The sequence below is a fragment of the Centropristis striata genome, chromosome 6, assembly GCF_030273125.1.
Source record: "Centropristis striata isolate RG_2023a ecotype Rhode Island chromosome 6, C.striata_1.0, whole genome shotgun sequence".
Taxonomy (NCBI): Eukaryota; Metazoa; Chordata; class Actinopteri; order Perciformes; family Serranidae; genus Centropristis; species Centropristis striata.
Window position 1 is genome coordinate 29352008 of NC_081522.1, and position 22822 is coordinate 29374829.

At 37.8% G+C, this 22822-nt stretch overlaps 1 protein-coding gene across 2 annotated transcripts in view; it reads right to left on the reverse strand.

Moving 5' to 3' along the window:
- Positions 1-6478: 6478 nt before the first annotated feature.
- The window catches only part of tango6 (transport and golgi organization 6 homolog (Drosophila)), a 30664-nt gene continuing 14320 nt past the window's right edge, over positions 6479-22822 (reverse strand). For both annotated transcript variants that reach the window (XM_059336167.1, XM_059336166.1), the window contains exons 14-18: positions 20189-20246; positions 19871-20029; positions 15312-15463; positions 11915-12028; positions 6479-6911 (exon numbers count right to left, since the gene is read on the reverse strand). In XM_059336167.1, coding sequence (XP_059192150.1) covers positions 6735-6911; positions 11915-12028; positions 15312-15463; positions 19871-20029; positions 20189-20246 — 660 coding nt within the window. In that variant the 3' untranslated portion in view covers positions 6479-6734. The remainder of the gene's footprint in view (positions 6912-11914; positions 12029-15311; positions 15464-19870; positions 20030-20188; positions 20247-22822) is intronic.

The following is a 22822-nucleotide window of genomic DNA, read 5'->3' on the forward strand; positions in this document are numbered from 1 at the left end:
TCAATTGTATTCAGGTAAAAAATGGCTGCATCAATTTATGAGACATACAGTCATGGGAAAAAATATTAAACCACCCGTTTTTTTTTTTCAATTTCTTGTTCATTTTAATGCCTGGTACAACTAAAGGTACATTTGTTTGGACAAATATAATGATAACAACAAAAATAGCTCATAAGACTTTAATTTAAGAGCTGATATCTAGACATTTACCATGTTTTTTCTTGATAATGATTTTGGTTATTATCAAGTGTACCTTTAATTGCCAACATGACAAAAGACTCAAGCAAAAGGCAAATGAGCAAATAATTTATTTAACAAAGACAATAATAATTAATCAAAACATAAACTAAAGATATGATGAGGTGTGATCAGTAAATTCAGCAGTGTGGGTGAGCATAGCTGTAATGAGAAAAGAGGACGTTGTGTGTCTGCAAACAAAACAACAAAGGCATGAAAAAATGGGTCAAAATGGTTAAATTTGGCACCAAATCTGTGTAACAAATGGTATCAACCCAAAAATCATTGCAACTTAACTGATCATGGGGATGGCCATATATAATGTTCTATGGCCCTTGAAAAGGTGCTGAAACAAAAAACAACGTTTGTTGCAGATTTATGACTTGAAAAATGAACTGACAGGCATTGCATTTCATACTATCATTATTACCTGTCAAGACCAAACTTTATTTTAGTACCCTGTTCTTGTTTATTTGGAAGTGTTTTCTTGGTAAAACAGATTTCTTTTTGGCCCAGTTTATTAACACAAGCCAGAAACATAACATATTTAAGCCTGCATCAAATTCATGTCATGTCAGTGTAACACTGTGATCATCTTGAGTACATGTTTCATATAGTTTCAATCAACCTTCCTTTAAATTTGTTTTGTTATCTTATAACTTTTATTTTTGCCATATTTAACATTAATTGTGTATTTTTTCCCCTTTGTACCTTTATTTTTTTGTTTATTAATATAGGTTAATGGGAATCCAATATAAACACTAAACAGACATTTTAATGCTTTGAGCATCACAAACAAACTTCCATTTACAGAAATTTGTTAAAAATCTTGGCAAATAATACTTAAACCAAAAGTATGGTTTGACACCACTAAGGGTAGGTCAGACATTTATTTCATAGGTTTCTTGTGTTTTAGTTGAACCAGATGTTTAAATAATATGTTTTTGATTTTTTTTAGTTGAACATGCAAATAGTTTTCTATAACAATTCTCAAGTGGCTTGCAGCTGAAATCAAACAGCACCTCAATATTTGATTTCATTTTTTTTTTTAAATTAAATCAAAATACAATTGTTTTCTCATTAACACTACCAAGTTTATTGGCAATCCCTCTCATATTGTGTGTTTCACAGTGTTATCAGCTATTTAAAAAAAAGTAATAACCTTGGCCAACTAGCTGAGTTAATTAAAATATCTGATCTAAATTAGCAAAAGCATTTTATCTAGAATTTTAAAGTCTTGGCAGAAAACTAGGTCAATTTTTTTTTTTTTTAAACTGTCTGGTTTAGAGAAAAGTGCTGTATCCCATTAAAAGACAATGTCAGCTAATATTCAAACAAACCTTTGTCTCACCCAGAGGCACAGCCAGCCTCTTAACCTTGACTATAATGAGTATTCTGCAGGTACATAGTGTGAAGCGTTGGAGCTGCTGGAAGGCAGAAATGCTTTGCTAGGAACTTTTCCAGTGTCTCTTGGGATTTTAACATGGCTCTCATTTACTGGCTGTCTAAACATTTATATAAATAAAACATCAGAGCAAGACATCTGTACTGTGCATTTAAAGTGAGCTCAACTGGTAGTGTTTAATTTTTTGGGGTTCAATATAAAAGGGTACGTGTGAAAAACGGTACTTCTTTATTGAGAATAGAACAAACCACATAAAACTGAATAAAAGGTTGTTGTGGTATTTGTGACTGTTGGTACAGTCAGCAAAAATAAGATTGCATAAATTTGGTTATTAATAATGCTAAACCAAAAACCAAAGTGTAGAATTAAGCTTCTAGTTTTGGTGTTTCTCTGCAACTCTACAGTGTTTGTGGCTGTTCTACATTTATTGTATCTAGTGGGACCATGACCAAAATGCACTCACCAGCGATTTTATTAGGTACACCTGTTCAACTTCTCGTTAACGCAAATATCTAATCAGCCAATCACATGGCAGCAACTCTAGACATGGTGAAGAGCTGCTGAAGTTCAAAGTGAGCATCAGAATGGGGAAATAAAGGTGATTTAAGTGACTTTGAATGTTGCATGGTTGCTGGTCTGAGTATTTCACAAACTGCTGATCTAAACAACCATCTCAGTTGGTAGAGAGGTCGTCTTCTGATCGGAAGGTTGGTGGTTCGATCCCCGACCATGGCAGCCTACATGTTGAAGTATCCTTGTGCAAGATACTGAACCCCAAATTGTTCCCGCCACCAGTATGAATGTGACCACCAGAATGAGGTGAGGTGGAAAAAAGCAGCTCTGTAATATACTGATATGGCAGCGGATACTTCTAGCCTGGGTATACCCATACTGCCTTGTGCGCTCGAATTTCATTTCGAACCTCCATCCAGTCTGGCAACCAGAGAGGTTTCTTAGCCCTGTTTTAGGGATCCAATCACAGAGCGGGGAGGGACAGCAAGACGATGACGCGTACTACCCGGCACTTGGAAGCTTGTAGTTTTCTTACGAATCCAACATGGCTGCTGCAGACGCGGAACTCTCTTTAGCTGTAGATGGTGTTTTAAATAGTTTAGAGCGAAAGTTGAAAGGCGAAAGGTCTGTCGGCTAATAGCCATGCTACCGTAACGCCGGTGATCTCGCTACGAGCCGGGGGACAGCGGAGCCGGCGAGAGACCCGCAGCAGCTTGTTTATTGACCATAAAATCAGTGGATGTGTTTGGCTGAATGACATGAGGGGGAATAAAGCGTGAAAATAAATAATCTTGCAGAAAGCGAGAACTGGAGAAGCAAAGCAGCAAGCAACACTCTCTCACAGACACACACACAACAAACATCAATTTCTGTTGCTCTACATAGGTCATCTGGTATAACTGATCTGATTGGCTTAGAGCTACCTACAGACGCTTTTGATAGACATTCTAAGCGCCCAATAAACGGCTCCGGAGGATCGTAAACCACACCGCCTCTACGGAGAAATGAATGGCTGGTTGCCAGACTAGATCTCATTTGAGATTAGTCTGGTGTTAGCCAGGCTAGGATACTTCTGTATCAGAGAGCAGATTTAGAATCAGTTTCATTGGTATTTATAAATACAGAAATGTCCATAAGAAAAGCCATGTATGGAGGTTGTCAGGTGAGCTAGCATCAGCTCAGGTGTTGTGCTTGTTAGCTAACACTAGTGAATAATGCAGTACCAAGAATGCTGCACAATAATCAATGTCCAAAAAACAAAAAACTGGTCTTTACGAGAAACACCAAGCATGAGGGGAAAAAGCTGGAAGCCTTACTAAATCAGACAAGACAAACTGGCACTGACATGAGGGAAGACAGAGACTAAATAAATACACTAGGAGGGCAGGATAATTGGTAGCAGGTGACATTAATCAGAGGCAGGTAGGAAAACACAAGTAAAGTGACCTGAAACAAAGTAGGAAAACACAAGGAAAGTGACCTGAAATGAGAGACAACATGGGTACAAAACAAAACAGGGAAATTAAATAACTGAAAAAACTAAATAAAAGAAAGGACCTCACACTGACATCACACCGTTAGCTAACAAGCGATTGAGCAAATAGCTAGCTAGCCTGACTGAATCTGACAACTTGCCCATCACCCAATGTGACTGTTTTTAAATGGAGCATTGTAGCAGAGTTGGCACAACATGGCTATAATATAATAAATAATATAACAGCAGTATGGGCACTTGGGTGAGTACTTCAGGTTTGGCACCTTTGGCTCTAGAGGTGGGGAGAAAATCGATACAGCATAGTATTTTGCGTGGCAATATTATATTGATTTATGATGAAGTATCAATATTTAGCGCTCCGACAGCTCTTTTTTCGTAGGTTGTAGCAGGCTCACTTTTAGGAATATACTGGAGATACTGGTACCATATGAAATTAGAAGATCTAAGGAATCTATAAGGACCAGGATATCGTGCTGGGAAGTTGTCAAAATAACACTGCAAAGTTAGGCTTTTTTTATGTTTCATTCAAAAAAATTCAGAGCAGTGAAGCTTTAAGTTGAGGAAAGTTTGAAAAAATGGTGCAGTTGTTGCCGTCCATACATGTTTGATATCAGTTCAGCTCAGTTTGACTGAATACTTTGTTGTTCAGTTTGTGGGTTTGACTCATTGTGGAGAAATAAAAAGACTGAAGTGAGATGAATAGACTGAGATCAAAATTGTATTTTGTGGACACAAAATGCAGTTAAACAGTTAAACCACAATATATTGTATAACAATACTCACCATATCGCAAAATGCTTAAAACCGCAATAATATCGTATCGGGATAAAATCATATCATGGGGCCTGTGCTGATTAACACCTCTATTTGGCTGTAGAAGTTATTGCTCCATATTTTCCCCAGGTGAGTCTGACAGAAAAAAACCCATAACCTCCAGAGTAAACACAAGTGTGATTTAAGAGTTATAGTTCTATGGAGGTGCTGTGAAGAGACCTAAATCTGCCACCATGATGAAAGAGCCTGCGTTTCTACACAGTGATACCTTGACTCCGCGTTGGGGGAAATATTCATGGGTTGCAAACAAAACTGCTGCTTCATTGTTTGCGAGCTGTACGTTCACACAGAGGGGGACAGAGAAGGTCATGCCTCATACGCGGTGAGCCTATTGCCCAATGGATGAAACAAAAAAAGGAATGTCTCATTCCTCTCCGTCAGCCTGACTGTTCAAACCCTTCTGGACTCCATTTATTTTGGCCTTGTTTACTTAGAGTAGTGCAGCAGGAGTTCAGACTTCACTTCAGGTTAGAGTTAATATGTGGCAAAGAAAAAAATAATTTCATCTACTGCTTACTACAATCTTTTTAACACCATAAAGACCCCAACTAGTGGTGAAAGAAGTATTCAGATACCTTACTGCAGTAAAAGTACTAATACCACACTGTGAAATTACTCCATTACAAGTAAAAGTCCTGCATTTAAAACGTATTGAAGTACAAAAGTATCAGCATCAAATTGTACTTAAAGTATCAAAAGTAAAAGTACTTATTATGCAAAAAGGCCCAATTCAGATTGTTTAATATATATTCTAAATATATTATTAGATTATTTGTATTGATGCATTTATGAAGGAAGCGTTTTCTCAAGGTACGGCTGATTTTAACTACTTAATATACTGTTATGAGGATGTATTAAAAAAAAAAAAAGTCTAATCACTTTAAATTGATCATGTTTTTATGTTCAATCTCGCCCTGAAAAATAACTAAAGCGGTCAGCTTAATGTAGAAGAGTAAAAAGTACAATATTTGCCTAAAAATGTAGTGGAGTAGAAGTAAAAAGTAACATAAAATGGAAATACTCAAATAAAGTATTAGTACCTCAAAATTGTACTTAAATACAGTACTTGAGTAAATATACTCTCCACCACTAGGTTTTTTAAGAGTTACTCCTAAATTTGTAAGTTAGGAGCTTCTCTTATCCTTGTTTTGTGAATATGACCCTAGGTAATAATTTATTTTGTGCCAAATAATGTAACTTGTCCTCCAATGGAATGTGTTAAGTCACATTCCATTGACGGCCGACTAACAAAGCACGTTTTGTGTTTGTTGTCCAACTTCATATAAAACCATTCCCTCTTTATGCACCACAGACTGAAAAAATAATGATTTCCTGGCTTTCAGTCCCTCATGTCAAGCTTCAGAAATGCTGGGTCCTACATTTCCCATAATGCACCATCTGGCTGGACTTGACAAAGTTCCTACAGAGCTACCGGCGATGTCATACAACTGTTTCTATGGGCTGAGTAACAGTAAAGACTAGTAAATTAATTTACATTTGACACATTTAGGCACAAAATCCTGCCAAAGGAAGATGTTTCTTTGGATTTGTCATAATGATGATATCCCTGCCCTCTTGTTTTTCCCCACCCAGGGATTTTGGTTGATATGTGATCACTAATAACCAATTTCAATTTGACAATATAAACTGGGGACCATAGCGGCAGTATCAGTATATACAGTATGTTTCATATTAGCCATTTTTCCATGGTTTTCTTGACAAAGAATTTTGGTTTTTATCAAGGAAACCATGAAAAATGGCTAGATATCAACTCCTTAATTAAACTCTTATGAGCTAGTTTTGTTTTTATCATGATATTTGTCCAAACAAATCTACCTTTAGTTTCACCAGGCATTAAAATTAACAAGAAATTGAAGAAAACAAGGGTGGTCTAATCATTTTTCCATGCCTGTATACTGGGGACCATAGCAACAGTATCAGTATATACAGTATGTTTCATATTTAATATATTCTATACTAAAAATTCAGAACAATGTGTTTTTAAAACTTTATTTTGGAAGTGAGCTGTTGGTAGTAGAACACAATGAAGTAGGGTCACTGTACCTTTCTTTACGGAAAGACTTGTAAAGCATACATAGATGCATTACAGACCGTTCTCTGAAACGTTCTGACCATAAAATCCACATCTCACAGAGGCAGAACTTGTGCTGCCTATAAGCAGAGCATATAAAAATAAATTCCTCTGTAAGTCCAAACTATGAAGGCATTATCAGAGATAAAATCTGAGCTCTATGGCAGGACAACGATCTTCTTCTCCAGCTTCTGCTCAGGAAAGATGAACCTCCTCATGACGTCATCGAGCTCCTCCAAAGCCAGCTGGGCATGAAGCACCGCGACGTCATCCGGGTCGGAGCGAACCACCCACTTTAGTGCACGGTACAAGTCCAGCAAAACATCACTAAGAACCTGGAGAAGTTGTAGGAGAGACACAGAGGTTGACACAGAGGAAACACTATTTTAGATTGGTCTGTAAACTGGGATTAAGACAGACACCGTTTGCTTCTGTTTTTTCTTTCAAGTAAGTTAGCAACCAACCCTAGTAATTACTAATATAATCGATAAGCAAGACTTGACCTAACTTGTATGTAACCAGTATTCAGTGGTGGAAGAAGTAATCACATCCCTTACTTGAGTAAAAGTACTAATACCACACTGTGAAATGACTCCACTACAAGTAAAAAGTCCTGCATTCAAAACTTACTGAAGTAAAAGTACAAAAGTATCAGCATCAAGATGTACCTAAAGTATCAAAAGTAAAAGTACTCCTTATGCAGAATGAACCCACTCAGACTGTTTTATATATTCCATGTCTCAAGGAAGGGCTCATTTTCACTATTTAATATACTTATAAAGTTTAAATTAAAAAAAATGTCTAATCACTTTAAATGTATTATATTTTTTATGTTAAATCTTGACCTTTCTGCTTTTAACACCTGATTATTTCATTATTGAATAGTGTTCCTCTTATTGTTTTTTTATTCTCTGTAGCACTTTGAGATTGTTGAAATGTAAAGTGCAATACCAATAAAATGTATTATTATTATTGTTGTTATTATGTGAAAAGTAACTAAAGCTGTCAGCTAAATGTAGTGGAGTAAAAAGTACAATATTTGCCTAAAAATGTAGTGGAGTAAAAGTATAAAGTTGCATAAAATGGAAATACTCAAGTAAAGTACAAGTACCTCAAAATGATACTTAAGTACAGTACTTGAGTAAATGTACTTAGTTACTTTCCACAACTGCCAGTATTTTCCTTTTAACTTTGTATACACAGTTGGGCAGACCAAGAAAAAGGAGACCTGAAAGTTAACTGCAACCATTGACAAAACATAAAGAAACCAGCAATTTGGTAAAACTAAAATGCTTTGAATACCATGCTGTTTATGTTTTTTAAATCATCTTTTCAAGGTGTTTGCGTCTCAGCTCACCCAACACGACCCATACCATCCACACCACTGCACCTGGCCTGCCTTTCTTCCCTTTGGTCTAACATTTGTGCTCCGGTGTGCATCTCCCATTTGTTCTCATGTTACTCTGTGTATCATTAGCCATGTACATCTGGTGCTGTCCCTCTCCAGCTGTTACAGTAATGACAGGACGTGGCCTGGGACCAGCAGCTGGACAGATGGCTGTAGTCGTGGCACATCACACCTGAGCCAGTGGTTCACGTAGAGGTGTTTCAAGGTCTTACCTCCAGATTACATGCATCATCTTTTTAATACATCACAAGACAATATTTTATTATTTTGATCAATATCTCAATCATGTTTTATCTTTCCTTGAATTAATTGTTGATTTTATGTGTATGCATGCATTTTGTATTTTGTGCGGGCAGTGCATTATATTTTATTTTATCTTATTGTATTTTAGTGTTCTATTGTCTACTTACCTTTTTTATTGCACTTTTATTGTGTTATCCATATATTGTGTTTATCTTTTTGTGCAGCACCTTGGAAACCTTGTGTTTGCTAAAATCATGCTATATAAATAAAGTTGATTGGATTGATAATACATGATTTAGCTTCATTTTGTATTTCATATTTTTTTAAAAGCAATGGAAATGTCCCTTAGGACTGCCCATAGGCTTCACATTTAGTTATTCAATTTATATTGAAATTAAAACAGCAAATCTTCACACTGTAGAAGGTGGACCCAGGGAATGACTTCTTGAGAATTCTTTCCAGGAATTGGCTTATAACTTAAAAATGTATTGACTGTCAGCTGATCCCCATAAGTCCTTTTTTCTTGATTTGTTTGAGTGCATGTGAATTAATACATAAATACATAAACTGGCAGACTTAATGCCATGTTGTACCCTCTAACCATGACAAATATCAGTGAATTAATAAATCCAGTCAGTGATTCTGCTTCTCTGCTTCCATATTAGGAAGTCAATGAACTGTGCTGTGATTAGCCTGGAGCCTGTGGCCTGCTATCTATAAAACAACACTTCAGCAGAGACGTCAATAATACAGTGTGGGGAATGAGAAACGGTGAGAAGGAGAGAACTGGTGTGACTCCAAAACACTGAGTTTGGAGTGAGTCTCCTTCATGTGCTTGCTGAGAAGCTAAAAGGGATGTTACAGATTTGATTAAATTTTTAAATATAAACATTTTTTCCCCAGTGCTGACGGCTATGCCATTGTTAGACTATCAACTAGGGAGGGGAATAATTAATTGATGATCGATTAATGGTCGTTAAGAATTTGGTCGATCACGTGAGTTTTTAATCTGTGTCTGAAACACGGCCGATCATTCAGTTCTGCGGCCATGCGTCAATAAGCCAATGAGCGGAGAATTAAGTTGGATAAAGCTACAGTTTGCAAACTGAAAGTAGCAATAACAATTATAAAACACACAGAAATACAAGAATATTAATTTGAGTAAAACTAGCTTACTGTATCAAACCTTGCTAGCATGAATTACATGAGTTTAATTTGATCCAATACTTATTTAAACACAAAACTCACTTAAATATGCAAGATTACTGTGAAAACTAACCTCATGCCTCTTTGGGGGCTTAAACAGAAAACATTGAACTCCTTGACGTTTTCTTTACAGTATCACCTCAGTTGAGTTAGTTTTACGATTGACAGGATGAAGTCTCTTTTCGTCCTTTCAAAATAAAAGCGTTATCAAAACAGGCTTTTGCATAGTACTGTATATATCTTTTATTTTGCCCATGTATGCATGCAGCGATTAATCGATTAATTTGATCGTTAATGTTATAGATACTCTAGTTGGCAGGTTTCTTCCAAATGCCCATCCATACTATCAACCCTTGATTAGTAACTTTTAACTGATCATATATTTTATGCTCTAAACAGTGCTTAGATGCATTTGAACTGTCAGACTACTTTCTTGGAACTACTTTCTTACTACTATACTTCCGTAACTGCTCACAACGAGGTCTGTGGATTATCTTGTGTAACCACAAACAAAGTGCTGTATAAGGGTCATCTGACAGGGAGAACAAACACTTGGTGAGTAATTGATTCAGTTCTACCTGAAGGTCAAAGGGAAAATTACTGACCTCTTCATTCTTAACCTAAAGCTCAAATCTCACAAAGGTTTGATTGCAGCATTTAATAATAGTTAATAGTGGTTGCATGTGATACTTGCCCTGTGTTATGGTCTGATTAACCAAAGATTTTTCACTTACGATGTTCTGTCGCAAACAGGCCCATAAAGTGTTTCAGTGAGTGCAATTTTCGCCCCCTTTTTTTGAATGATTGCAATCAGTGGTGGAAGAAGTATTCAGATCCCTTACTTAAGTAAAAGTACTTATACCACACTGTGAAATTACTCCACTACAAGTAAAAGCCCTGCATTCAAAACTTACTGAAGTAAAAGTACAAAAGTATCAGGGCAGCTGTTTACTCAAGTAAAGTGCAAGTACCTCAAAATTGTACTTAAGTACAGTACTTGAGTAAATGTACTTAGTTACATGCAATTACCAATATGGTAAAGTATACGCTTGAGGTTGATGTGTTTGTTGAGAGAGGTGAAGACATAAGACTCCCAAGTGGACGCGTATTATTCAATTCGGGCTGGGCTGTTAGACCAGGCTCGGCCCATTCTACCACAGCAGAAACCATAAATGTGTCTTTAGAGATAAACGATGCTGTGTGCATTTACGCAGGAGTCTCATTGATTATTTAAATGAAAGGGTCGGTCAGCATCTAATGTTAATTAAGGTTCTGTGTTCTTCGACACATCCCACACACACACACACACACACACACACACACACACAGAGTCCAGCTTCACACACTGAGCATAGCACCAGCATCAGCTGTGGACACTACAAGAGTCAGACTGAGCCAGGGCTCTTTTCAGGGGGGCAGAATTAATATGTTTATGCATTTATATAGGGTTTTGGTTTTTCAGGGTTTTTTTACTCATACATCCCAAAATAAATGTTGTTAAAAGGTTGGGCTGACATTAGGGGTGGCCGTTTGGAAGAAACCCGACATCTTGAGCATCATAACGTTAACGATCAATTAATCGATTCATCGCTACATGGGCAAAATAAAGGATATGTATACAGTACTATGCAAAATCCTGTTTTGATAACGGACGCTTTTATTTTGAAAGGATGAAAAGAGACTTCCTGTCGATCGTAAAACTAACTCAAGTAAGGTGATACTGTAAAGATAATGTCAAAGAGTTCAATATTTTATGTTTTATCCCCCGAAGAGGCATGAGGTTAGTTTTACAGTAATCTGACATATTTAAGTGAGTTTTGTGTTTAAATAAGTTTTGGATCAAATTAAACCTAGTAATTCATGCTAGCAAGGTTTGATTCAGTAAGCTAGTTTTGCTCAAATTAACACTCTTGTACTTCTGCCTGTTTTATAATTGTTATTGCAACTTTCAGTTTGCAAACTGTAGCTTAATCCAATTTAAGTTCAGTGGGTACTGCTATGCAGTCATAGACAAAATAAAAAAATACACAGATCGATTAAAAATTCCACGTGATCGACCAAATTGTTAACAATCATTAATCGATCGTCGATTATTTGTTCCCATCCCTAATTTATGTAGCTTTTTTTCCCCCCTCATACATCCCAAAATAAATGTGCTTGGGCGGACATAAACGCTCTCAGTTCCCACCAACTCTCTGAAGACCAATTCATTTTACCATGACTATTAGCGCAGATCTTTGTAAATTGGACTGTTTTTGAAGTGAGGCTCATTTGCATGGAAAAGGAACGATTCTGCACCAAAAGTATGCATATAACCTGATTTAAATATGTGTGAATAGCACAGGAGCTTGGCAGTGCAGTTAAGTGGTGCAGCTCAGCTATTTTTGCAGGTGCTTTGAGAATAACACGTTTCTTTTTCTCTGGCAGCAGTATAATCATTTTGTGAATTTGTCTCTCTATTGTGAGCGTAGGTGTGTTTACCTGGGTGGCTTTGTCACTGAGGCCTCGGAGCAGCAGGGTGATGACGTGGACAGCAGCTCTCCTCACTTCTGCCTCCTTCTCTGTCTTTATCAGAGCGGTCAGACAGGTGCTGAGCTGCACAAACACACAAACATTGATATTTACAGTAAATTACAGTGAAATAAACATAAAAACATAGGCAAAAAGCTAAAATACAGCTATTGATCATGTGCAGGTAAGCAATACAGCATTTGGAGATGTGGGGATGTCACAATAACAGAAATGTAGTAGCTGATACAATATCATTAAATTTCATGATTCCTGATATCCAATTCTCTACCATGGTAAATAACAAGCTAGCAAGACCAAAATATACCCTTGGGTACATTTCGGTTTAATTTCTCACGCTGATCAATCTCTCAACAACCTTATAACTTATAACTAAAATACACAGTTTTAATAGCCTAAATGCTGTTGCAAACTAATCAAGTGCAGACTACAATGAAGCATTAGCTAACACCATATATAAACACTGGTTACACTGTGCATATTTGCTGTCTTTATTGCTTGCAATTGGGATAAAGTATACATCTGGTAAGTATTTAATTGGTTAAGATAAAATAAAATCTGATTACTTTGTGACTGTTTCCTAACGTTTCTCCAATTTCTAAATTTGTTATTGTATTTTATCCATTACTAAATACTGAATCCAGTATATTATTCCCCTGAGTTACCTTATTTATAAAAAAAAAAAACCAAGGAGGTGTAATCTGGACAGAAGACATATAGTCTGATTAATTAAGATGGGGGAAAAAACGATACAGCATAGTATCGCGATATTTTGCGTGGCAATATTATATCAATTCATGGCCGCTAAGTATCAATATTTAGTGTTCCAATGGCCGGCGGGCCGGCAGTATTTTCACCGATTTTTCTTTTTCCGGAGGCTATAGGCTGTACTGACTTTTAGGAATACTGGAGATACTGGTATCATATGAAACTAGAAGATCTAAGGAATCTATAGGCACCATGCACGTCGTATCGTGTCAGGAAGTTGTCAAAATAACGCTGCAAAGTTTGGGTTTTTTTAAGCTAAAAGTTGAGGAAAGTTCGAGAAAATGCTGCAGTTGTTGTCATCCATACATGTTTGATATCAGTTCAGTTCAGTTTGACTGAATACTTTGTTGGTCAGTCTGTGGATTTGACTCTCATTGTGGAGAAATAAAAAGACTGAAGTGAAATTTGACAAAACAATTCTTGATTGAATTTAATTGTGTGGACACAAAATGCAGTTAAACAGTTAAATCACAATATATTGTATCGCAATACTCACCATATCACAAAATGCTTAAAATTGCAATAATATTGTATCAAGTATCGGGATAAAATCGTATTGTGGGGTCTCTGGGAATTCACACCTCTAGTGGTTAAGACCAAAATATATAAATCATGATTGAAAATAAACTTTGATCATTGAAATACATACAGACTTATTTATGAAAAACACATGGGGGGTATGATCTGAACTAGAGAGGTAAAGAATATACCCCAGGTATAGTCTGAAGAGGTATATTTTGGGCTGTTACACGGGTGCAGTGAAAAAATGATGACTCAGCAGTCTGCTAACTTGTTGCCTTTGCTACCAATATCAGGCTGAAAAAACATGCATGCAGGCTGATTATAGACCAGGGTTCTGTTGAAATTAAAAGGAAACTTGCTCCATGCTGCTGCTCCCAAAGCTTGCATCAATCTGCAGACTTTTAGAAGGCACTGACTTTGGACCGAAGTACTGGTTCTCATGACATTCCCATGGAGTTGTACTGCAGTTTACATGCGTGTCACAAAGATGCCGAATCAGCCTCAAGTACAACACTGCTGAGGTCAGTCTTAGAACTGAACTGGATCGATTGATGTATCGGTTAGACTTCGACACCTACATCGGCCCTCCGTATCCCAACACGCACACAGTCAGGGTGAAAAAGTCAGCAGGTTTGTGAATAAGCATCCCTGTTCCTCCAGCTGACAGGGCTGCTTATTCATGCCAGCAGGCTTCAGTGACCACACATACACACACATACACACACAAGCATCTTTATTTGAGCCTATGACCACGGCGGCAGCCTGGAACCCACATATGTAAATGTAGGCTGAGTTTCTGTCAAATCAGATCCTGATCAATATGAGTCAGTGCACAAAACCAACCAAATAGTCTGTCATTTGTTTTCATCTCCACTCAGTTTGATTACATTTGGTAATGTTCACTATATATCATTACATACATTTTTTGGCTGATAACAGGAAATTTGTATCATGTCTTATTCCAATAATATCACCATTGCAGGTAAATAGAGCTGATGATCTGATGCCAAACTGCTTCCATTGACTTTATAATCACTGCGTCTACGAGGTTCTCCTCTTGAACGGTTAATTCATTTCCTACAAAAAGTAATGCACCTGTATCCCTCGAAAATTTGAATGGCACAAACCAATAGAGGTGTGAATCAGCACCATGATACGATTTTATCCGGATACTTGAGTCACGATACGATATTATTGTGATTTTGCGATATGGTGAGTATTGTGTTACAATATATTGCGATTTAACTGTTAAACTGCATTTTATGTCCACAAAATTAAATTCAATCAACAATTGTTTTGTCAAATAAGAGGAACTTCTCAGTCTATTCATCTCACTGCAGTCTTTTTATTTCTCCACAATGTCAGAGTCAAACCCACAGACTGACCAACAAAGTATTCAGTCAAACTGAACTGAACTGATATCAAACATGTATGGACGACAACAACTGCAGCATTTTCTCAAATTTTCCTCAACTTTAAGTTCACTGCTCTGAATGTTTTTGAATGAAACATCAAAAAAGCCTAATTCATGTCACATTATCCTCACGCAGGATTCTATAGATTCCTGGTTCTATGCTTTCTATAGATAGATAGTTTCATATGATACCAGTATCTCCAGTATATTACTAAAAGTGAGCTCGCTACAGCCTCCAGAAAAAACAATTGCGGTGAAAATAGTGATGGTCTGCCACCACTAAATATTGATACTTGGCAGCCATGAATCGATATAATATTGCCACACAAAATATCACAATACTATGCTGTATCAATTTTTTCCCCACCTCTACAAACCAACATAATGAAAACACAAAGATTGCCCGTTGGGTGCACCTGAAATGTTGCTGTGGTTATTTACAGTCTACAACTTGCTGGGCTTTCCTGAGCACTGATTTAGCAACTTTATTTTTTTTTAACCAGACCTATATTTGAGGTATGATCTTTAATGTACGATTTTAATAAGCAAATATTTTCTGTAGCCACAGTGTGCTGCAGGGGTGTTGTACCCATGTGTTCCTCCATTAGGATCATAGAGGTCTTGTGTCAGTGTGTTCCCTCTCACCTCTTGAGCCAGTGTTCCCAGGGCATAGTCCAGTCTCTGACAGAGTTCCCCCAGGTTAGACAGGCTGCTGGCCCGGACACTTTGGTCCGGGTCCCTGGTTCCTTGCAGGAACATGCCGACCAGAGGACGGCCGAGGTGGGGTGTCAGTTCTCCTGGAGAAGGAAGACAGGGGAAAAAGACCAGACACACAGGTTAGTTCAGGTTTCACATCTACAATGCATTTTCATTCATGAAAAACAGACCTTATTATTTATCAGGTTACAATGATGTCAGCTCTCAGGATCACAGCCTGCATCTTCTATGAAAAATTAAGTAACATTAGAAAAATAAACTTGTGGGATGTCCCAGTGGCTCACACTGGTAGAGCGCGTAGCATTAAGGCTGAGTCCTTGCTGCAGCGGACCGGGGTTAGAATCCAGCCTGAGGTCCCTTTGCCACATGTCCTCCCCTCTGTCTCCCCCTTTCAATAAAGCATAAAAATTGCCAAAAAAATAATCTTTTAAAAAAAGAAAAAAGAAAAACAAACTTGTACCATGTTACATAAGATACGCTGAGGTGCTGCTTAATTGCCTTTTCCTTTCCACTCTCAGCTGTCAGCTTAACAAACTAGCGATGCTCTGCTGAGTGAAGCATCTTCAAATGCCTTGTTAAATTAGTTGTGTTGAAATGCACCCTAGCATTATCCTGACCCTAACCCTCTCAGCCAGAAGTTTCAGACGGTTAATGTTATGTCTGTCTCATATCTGTATAATCAGCTGTCATCTTTGTTTTCTTTTGGTAGCCTGTTGTGCATGGACCAATAATTTGTATACAAACATTGACTATGTGTGCGCTTGCTCAATATCACATCAACTTGTCAATCAAATAATAGGCAAGTATAAAAAATGTATATGTAAATGTATAAAATAATAATGTAATGTATAGTACTGTGAAAAGTTTTAGGCAGGTTTGGAAAATGCTGTAAAATAAGAATGCTTTCAAAAATAGAAATGTTAATGATTTTTTATCAATTAACAAAATGCAAAGTGAGTGAACAGAAGAAAAATCTAAATCAAATCAATATTTGCTGTGACCACCCTTTGCCTTCAAACCAGCATCAATTCTTCTAGGCATTTTTTTCACAACTGCCTAAGACTTTTGCACAGTACTGTATATGTATAAAAATTAAGACTGTTTTGGTTTTCGGTTTTGGCAGCCCACCACACAACACGACATGCTCAAAACAGATTACAACTCTTCCTGTGATTAAAGTTTTCTTGTGTATTGAAGTCTACTTCTTCAACCGAATATGCATGCACAATAGTGTGAGATCCTAGAATGACGTGTTTTGATAATCGGTCTGTAGAAACTGTGCAGCTCGTGGCTAATGAACGGGCCAACAGGCGACCCCATCCATTCCCTGCCTGTATTGGCGATTCAAAGGCATAATGCTGATCGCCAGATTATGGTTGCAAAATTCCGGGACTTTTCAAAGTTGGAAACGTTCCATGAGACGTAAAGTGAATTTATGTGAAAATCATGCAGAAATTTCTACGTCTTTGCCACTCTGCACCCAGCTTGCATATTTTTTTTCTAAAAATCAACACAATCAGGGCATCCCTAGCAATAAGCCTCAAGATGCAGACCCAAATTTAAAAAAACATATCTCAGATCAGCTTGGTAACATGCTGAAATTCTTTTTACAGTATTGTAGGAAAAAGATTAGTGAGAGCAGCTCAGATACCAGTGAATGAGCTTTAAATGTAGTCATTCAAATTTCACATCTTGACACAAGACTAATATTGCTGTTTACAGAGTGTAGTCGTACTCAGTTTAACAAGCTGTTTGTGGGACACCGTTACATAGGCAGACATACAAAGAACAGAGCCGACTGCTGGCTACAGCTGCTCCTGCCAAGCAGCAGGGAGGACAGCCAGATGCCTCCATGGAGAGGGGACAAGCGGCTGACTGGCTAGTAGTAGTAAGACCTGCTTGACCCCGGTGTGTGTGTGCTTGTATCTTAGAGCTGGTTATATTTGCTTGATCCAGAAACACTTGCGCGTATGCACAACAATCTATTAAGCTTGTCCTAGATTACGCTTTTAGAATTCCAAGCACTTACTGAGAATCACAAGATTCAAAACCACAACAGAGCCAGACAGTCAGGACACACAAACACAAACACACACACACACACACACACACACACACACACACACACACACACCCTCTTCTTCATGTCCAAGTCTCAATAGACTGTTGCCATTCTAACAGATCTAATACATCTCTTCTTGTATATGCAAATTAACTTTATGTCTTTGCAACATCATTTGGTGCAGAGTTCTTCTCTTTTACTACATTCATTGCACACTATGGGAGCTCACATGACTCTGCAAGTGCGTCTTTGCCACTCTACCAGATGATTCAATTAAGAAAATCTTATTTACAAATGACAGCCTGGCAAAAGGCAAATCTTGGCCTTTGGTGGGGGTTCAAGACAAACACAGAGGCTCTCTGGATGTCTGTGCAGCGAACTGAAGGTCTATCCAATCTCTCAGCAAGGATATAAACCCCCTGATTGTCCCGGGGAAGTGGTACGATGGCAATCTGGCAGATGAAACCAAAGCTGGGAAAAAACTAAACAGGGTTTTCAATCAGGAAAAAGGTTCTGATACAGAGGGTCTGTTCTGAACAGAGATCTGCGTGGTAAACAAGCCTGCACTGTGGCTTTTATGGCGTGGTGGTTACACGATGATAGCTGTCCATATAATGATAATAATAATGATGATGATGTAACCAAATATAGACAGAAAATGTACAAGAACACAAATGAAAACGTTCTTTTTGCCAGATAAGGGCACACACTTCAAAACATGTGGCAACCCTCCACAGAATTCAAAGGTCAGGCTCAGCTACCCCCATTATGCAAACAAGAGCAGCCCTGTTGGATCCCCCGACCCCTGTCAATTTACATTTTGTGACAGTTGGCTGTATTAAACAGTGTCTGGCAGGGTATTATAAATATGCTGCTGCAAAGTGAGATTGCTTACAATTCTGCTTTATATTCGATTTATCTTACAAACATCATTAAATAAAGTTCACGTGTAAGGGTGAACATGGGGCCAATCATTTAACAAAGTATGCTAAAACTTGCAGCAGTTGATTTTTTTCATCACTTGGGGGTAGCTTAACTAGCTGAGTTGACATATTGACATATTATCTACTTATAAAGTTGTTATGGTCAAAGTGTTAGCAATATTACACGTCCAGCAGACACAGAGCATATTAGCATTTATTTAGAGTTGTGTTCAGGCCTGTCACAATAATCACAATATTGATTTATTGTATTATACATGGACATGACCACGATCACTTTGGCTGACCATGATATTGCCCGTTATGTTTACATGCAGGTTTGTTTACTTAACAATGTCACCAACAGTTTAACCAACGGCTGTTACCAACTGTAATAAGATCTGGGTGCAATGAACAAAAAATACAAAAAAAGACACGTTTTACTGTAATTAGTGGTCATTTTTTATATTTTTTTCACATTCATGTGTGAATATTCTTGAGAATTTAAAGTTTATTGCTCTCTGAAAGGGTGTTCTTGTATTATATTCCTATTATACTATCGTATCAGTGGCATAAATTGCTCTTAAAATGACAATAATATTGTTTATCGCAATGATTTGAGGGAAAATTTCTTGACTAACAAAAATAGTTACTGTGACCCCTTTTCAACCAAGCCGGTTCCCGACCAGTGCCGAATCGCGAACCGGTTCTTTGCTTTTCTACTGCCAAAGAACCGGGTCTTGGCCAGGAAAACTGGTTTCAGAGTGGCACCAACTCTTTGCTGGTCTTGAACCGCAAACCACTTACGTCAGGGGCTGGGGACGGGGCTATCTGACCAACAAGACCGACTCAGTGCCCTTAAGAGAGAACAACTAAAATGTGTATCATTCATTCAATTGATTGGCTTAACAGCAATGTGATTAATACAGGCTAGCGGGCTAGTGCTAGCGTGCTAACACTAGCGTTAGCTTACAACAAAGTCTAACATTAAACTCTCTCGTTCAGTGTTAATAAGAATGTAATCGCCATCTGTAGCATTCAAGCTGAGCAGAACAGATGTGTTGTACCAGTCGTTTTTGTTTTGCCAACATTTTTTTCCCTGTTTTACAAGGAAAAACACATTTGCAGCTTTTTAGATGTCGCAACAGATGCTTTGTAACTGTTCTTCGCGATAAAAACCAAATAGCCAATGTCATTTGCCAATATATGAAATAACTATGATTAAAAAAGATTAAACTAGCACAAAAAGATAAAGAAACAAGGAAAAGAGCCCCAAGTCAGACACTTGGATCAGGTGGACAAACACACATTAGAAAAAAAATAAATTCAGCATGTTCCTTAGCTAGCTTTCACATGAAACGTGATTAGGTGCCAGGAAGTGGGCATCAAGGCAAGTAAATATCCTTTCAATTTATATAATAAACATGAATGTGAGTGAATCTATCTATCTATCTATCTATCTATCTATCTATCTATCTACCTATCTATCAGCAGAAGATTCTTACCCATAGCCCTGCTCGCCCTCATCAGGACTTCCCCTACTTTGAGGCGAGTTTCCAGAGAGTGCTCCTTGTTGGATTTTGGGAGGGAGGGACCATGCTGGAAGTCTTTTAAGAGTCTTTCCAGAATCCTCTCTGGGTACGAATCCGCCATTGCAGCCAGACCTAAAGACAGTTAATAATCAGTCCATCTGCTTCAAGAGTTACTGACAACTGCAATCGCCAGGCATTTAATAGTATCAGTAGGTTAAACAGATTGTGTTTGTACATGAGTAATCAGAAAAAATCAATGAGAACACACTTGGCCAAGCTGCATCATATTACCTTGAATCGCTGACAGGTAGACGAATGAGTCTTCATGTTCCAGATTTTCTAACAAGAGCTGAAGAAGACATAGCATCAGCATGATTAATCACCACATAGACTAGTGTTTAATTAGATACATGTGTGTGTGTTTTACCTTCAACTTGGATTATTCTACCATTTCTATGTGAAAAACAGCTAAAAATTCACCAATATGGATCTTGCTAGGAGAACCAACATGGATCAATACTGGCACAGCACAGAATACATTAATAACAATGTGACCAACTATCAAAGGGAATGATGAAAACATTACCCCAGGAGTTTTGGATAAAGTAAGGTAGAAGGATACAACATATGAAAGGTAACCTGTTCAATATTGGAGAACTCGACTCTACCAGGACATAAATGGGGTGAGGAGATCAATAGAGGGTTTCTGCTGTAGCAGTAGGGGGTTGAAGGGTATCTAAGGTACACAGTGAGAGAGGGGGTCTGATTATAGAGAATACTAAATGAGTTGTTAAGGTGGTATGGTGGGCAAGAAAGGATAACAAGTCCCAAGAGGGACCCATTGTCCCGCCTGGCTCCCCTGGGGAAGAGTTCAACCGCCTCATTTATTATACATGTTTGATCTTAATGTCCCAGGAGACAGAGATAAATCCACTATACCTACACACTCCTAGCACAATGTGTAATAGGTGGGTGAGGCAACACAGCTTCTGTTTCAACCAAGAAACATCCAACATGGCTAAATGGTGAAGCCAGTGAGTGTGGAAGCATCCTGACCCAGCTCTGGGAATAAATGAGACAAATATCCAAAAACTAAATAGTCATGAAAGAGTTCTGACCAGGAAAAGTCTCATTTGAAGGCTTATTAGACTGTAAAACCCTGCACAGCTTTTTCTAATATAAGGAGATAGCATTTTTCATATTTCTGCCACAGTAATTTCACTCTCTGTAACTCGAAGAGCAGAATTCTACAATGTATTTGTCAATTGTAGACAATAGAGGTGTGAATCAGCAGAGGCCCCGCGATAAGATTGTACCCCGATACTTGAGTAACGACGGGATATTATTGTGATTTTAAGCATTTTGCGATATGGTGAGTATTGCGATACAATATATTACGATTTAACTGTTTAACTGCATTTTGTGTCCACAAAATTAAATTTGATAAAGAATTGTTTTGTCAAAGAAGAGAAAATTCTCAGTCTATTCATCTCACTTCAGTCTTTTTATTTCTCCACAATGAGAGTCAAACCCACAGACTGACCAACAAAGTATTCAGTCAAACTGAACTGAACTGATATCAAACATGTATGGACGACAACAACTGCAGCATTTTCTCAAACCTTCCTCGAGATAAAGCTTCACTGCTCTCAATTATAAAAAAGCTGAACTTTGCTGCTTTATCTCAACAACTTTTTGACACATATCCTGACACACATGGTGCCTATAGATTCCTTAGATCTCCTGGTTTCATACAATACCAGTATCTCCAGTTTATTCCTAAAAGTGAGTCCGCTACGGCCTCTGAAAAAAAAAAAAAAAAAGGCGAAAATACTGACGATAAAAATTGCCACGCAAAATGTCGCGATACTATGCTGTATCGATTTCCCCCCCCCCCACCTCTAGTAGACAAAGTAATCTACCTTTGATATGTGCATGCATGTATCTGATTGGCTGGATGACCTTATATTGTACTGTTTGAAATATTGAACCAATTTTAACTTTTTTTGCCAGGCCACCTTACATTTTTTCTTCTTGCAAAAGTATTCTGTATTGTGCCTCATTGTGCACAAACACTATGGATCTAAACTTTTTTTTTTTTTAAAGGCAGCCTCTTCATACAGTTGCTGTAGAGCGCCACAGTAATGAGTTCTTAAACCTGGAAGTAAGTTAGCATTTGAGCTCCCTGGGGTCTAACCTTTCAAACTCAATGAGGATTTTGAATGTTTTGGTTAGATGCCCGAAATAAGCTCTGTGGTTAACACAAGCTGAAGAGATGTTCTAGGAAATACCCGCACATGTGAATTTTGAAGTTTTTATGTGTCCTTAAAAATTTGGTTGCTAACAAATAGCTAAATGAGACTACAGTGGTTGTTGGGGACATTAAAATCATCACGGAGGGATCTCTCTCAGTAGTCGCCTCACAGACTCTGATTAGGTTAATAAACTATTTATTAGCCTACAGTTTCACTAGCGTGTCAAAACGCCTGGTTAGTTTATCGTATATCATAAAAGTGGTGCACATTTGTGAAGATTATCCTGCTGAACAAAATGCGCCAGCATCAGAAACGTGTGTTTGCCACAGAGCTTATTTTCTGCAGTGATGTAAAGTCCAATGCAAAATTCTCATAGGCAAATACTTAATCCCATGGCCATGCTAACTTCCAGGTTGGCCTACAAAAGTACTTCGTTTTGTTTGCTCTCTATTGGCGGTCTGAACACAGTCTTAAGCTATATTCACATTTGCCTTCAATCAAGCCAATCAGCCACGAGAAAGGATGTAATGTCAGGTTTAGTGTGTGTAATAACTACATATTTAACAGTGTGATCATGCAAATATGAAGGTGAGCGTTAAACAAAGATGAATTGTGATCTGCACATCTGCTGTAGCTTGCATAGAAACAGGAAATGCTTCTTATAATCCAT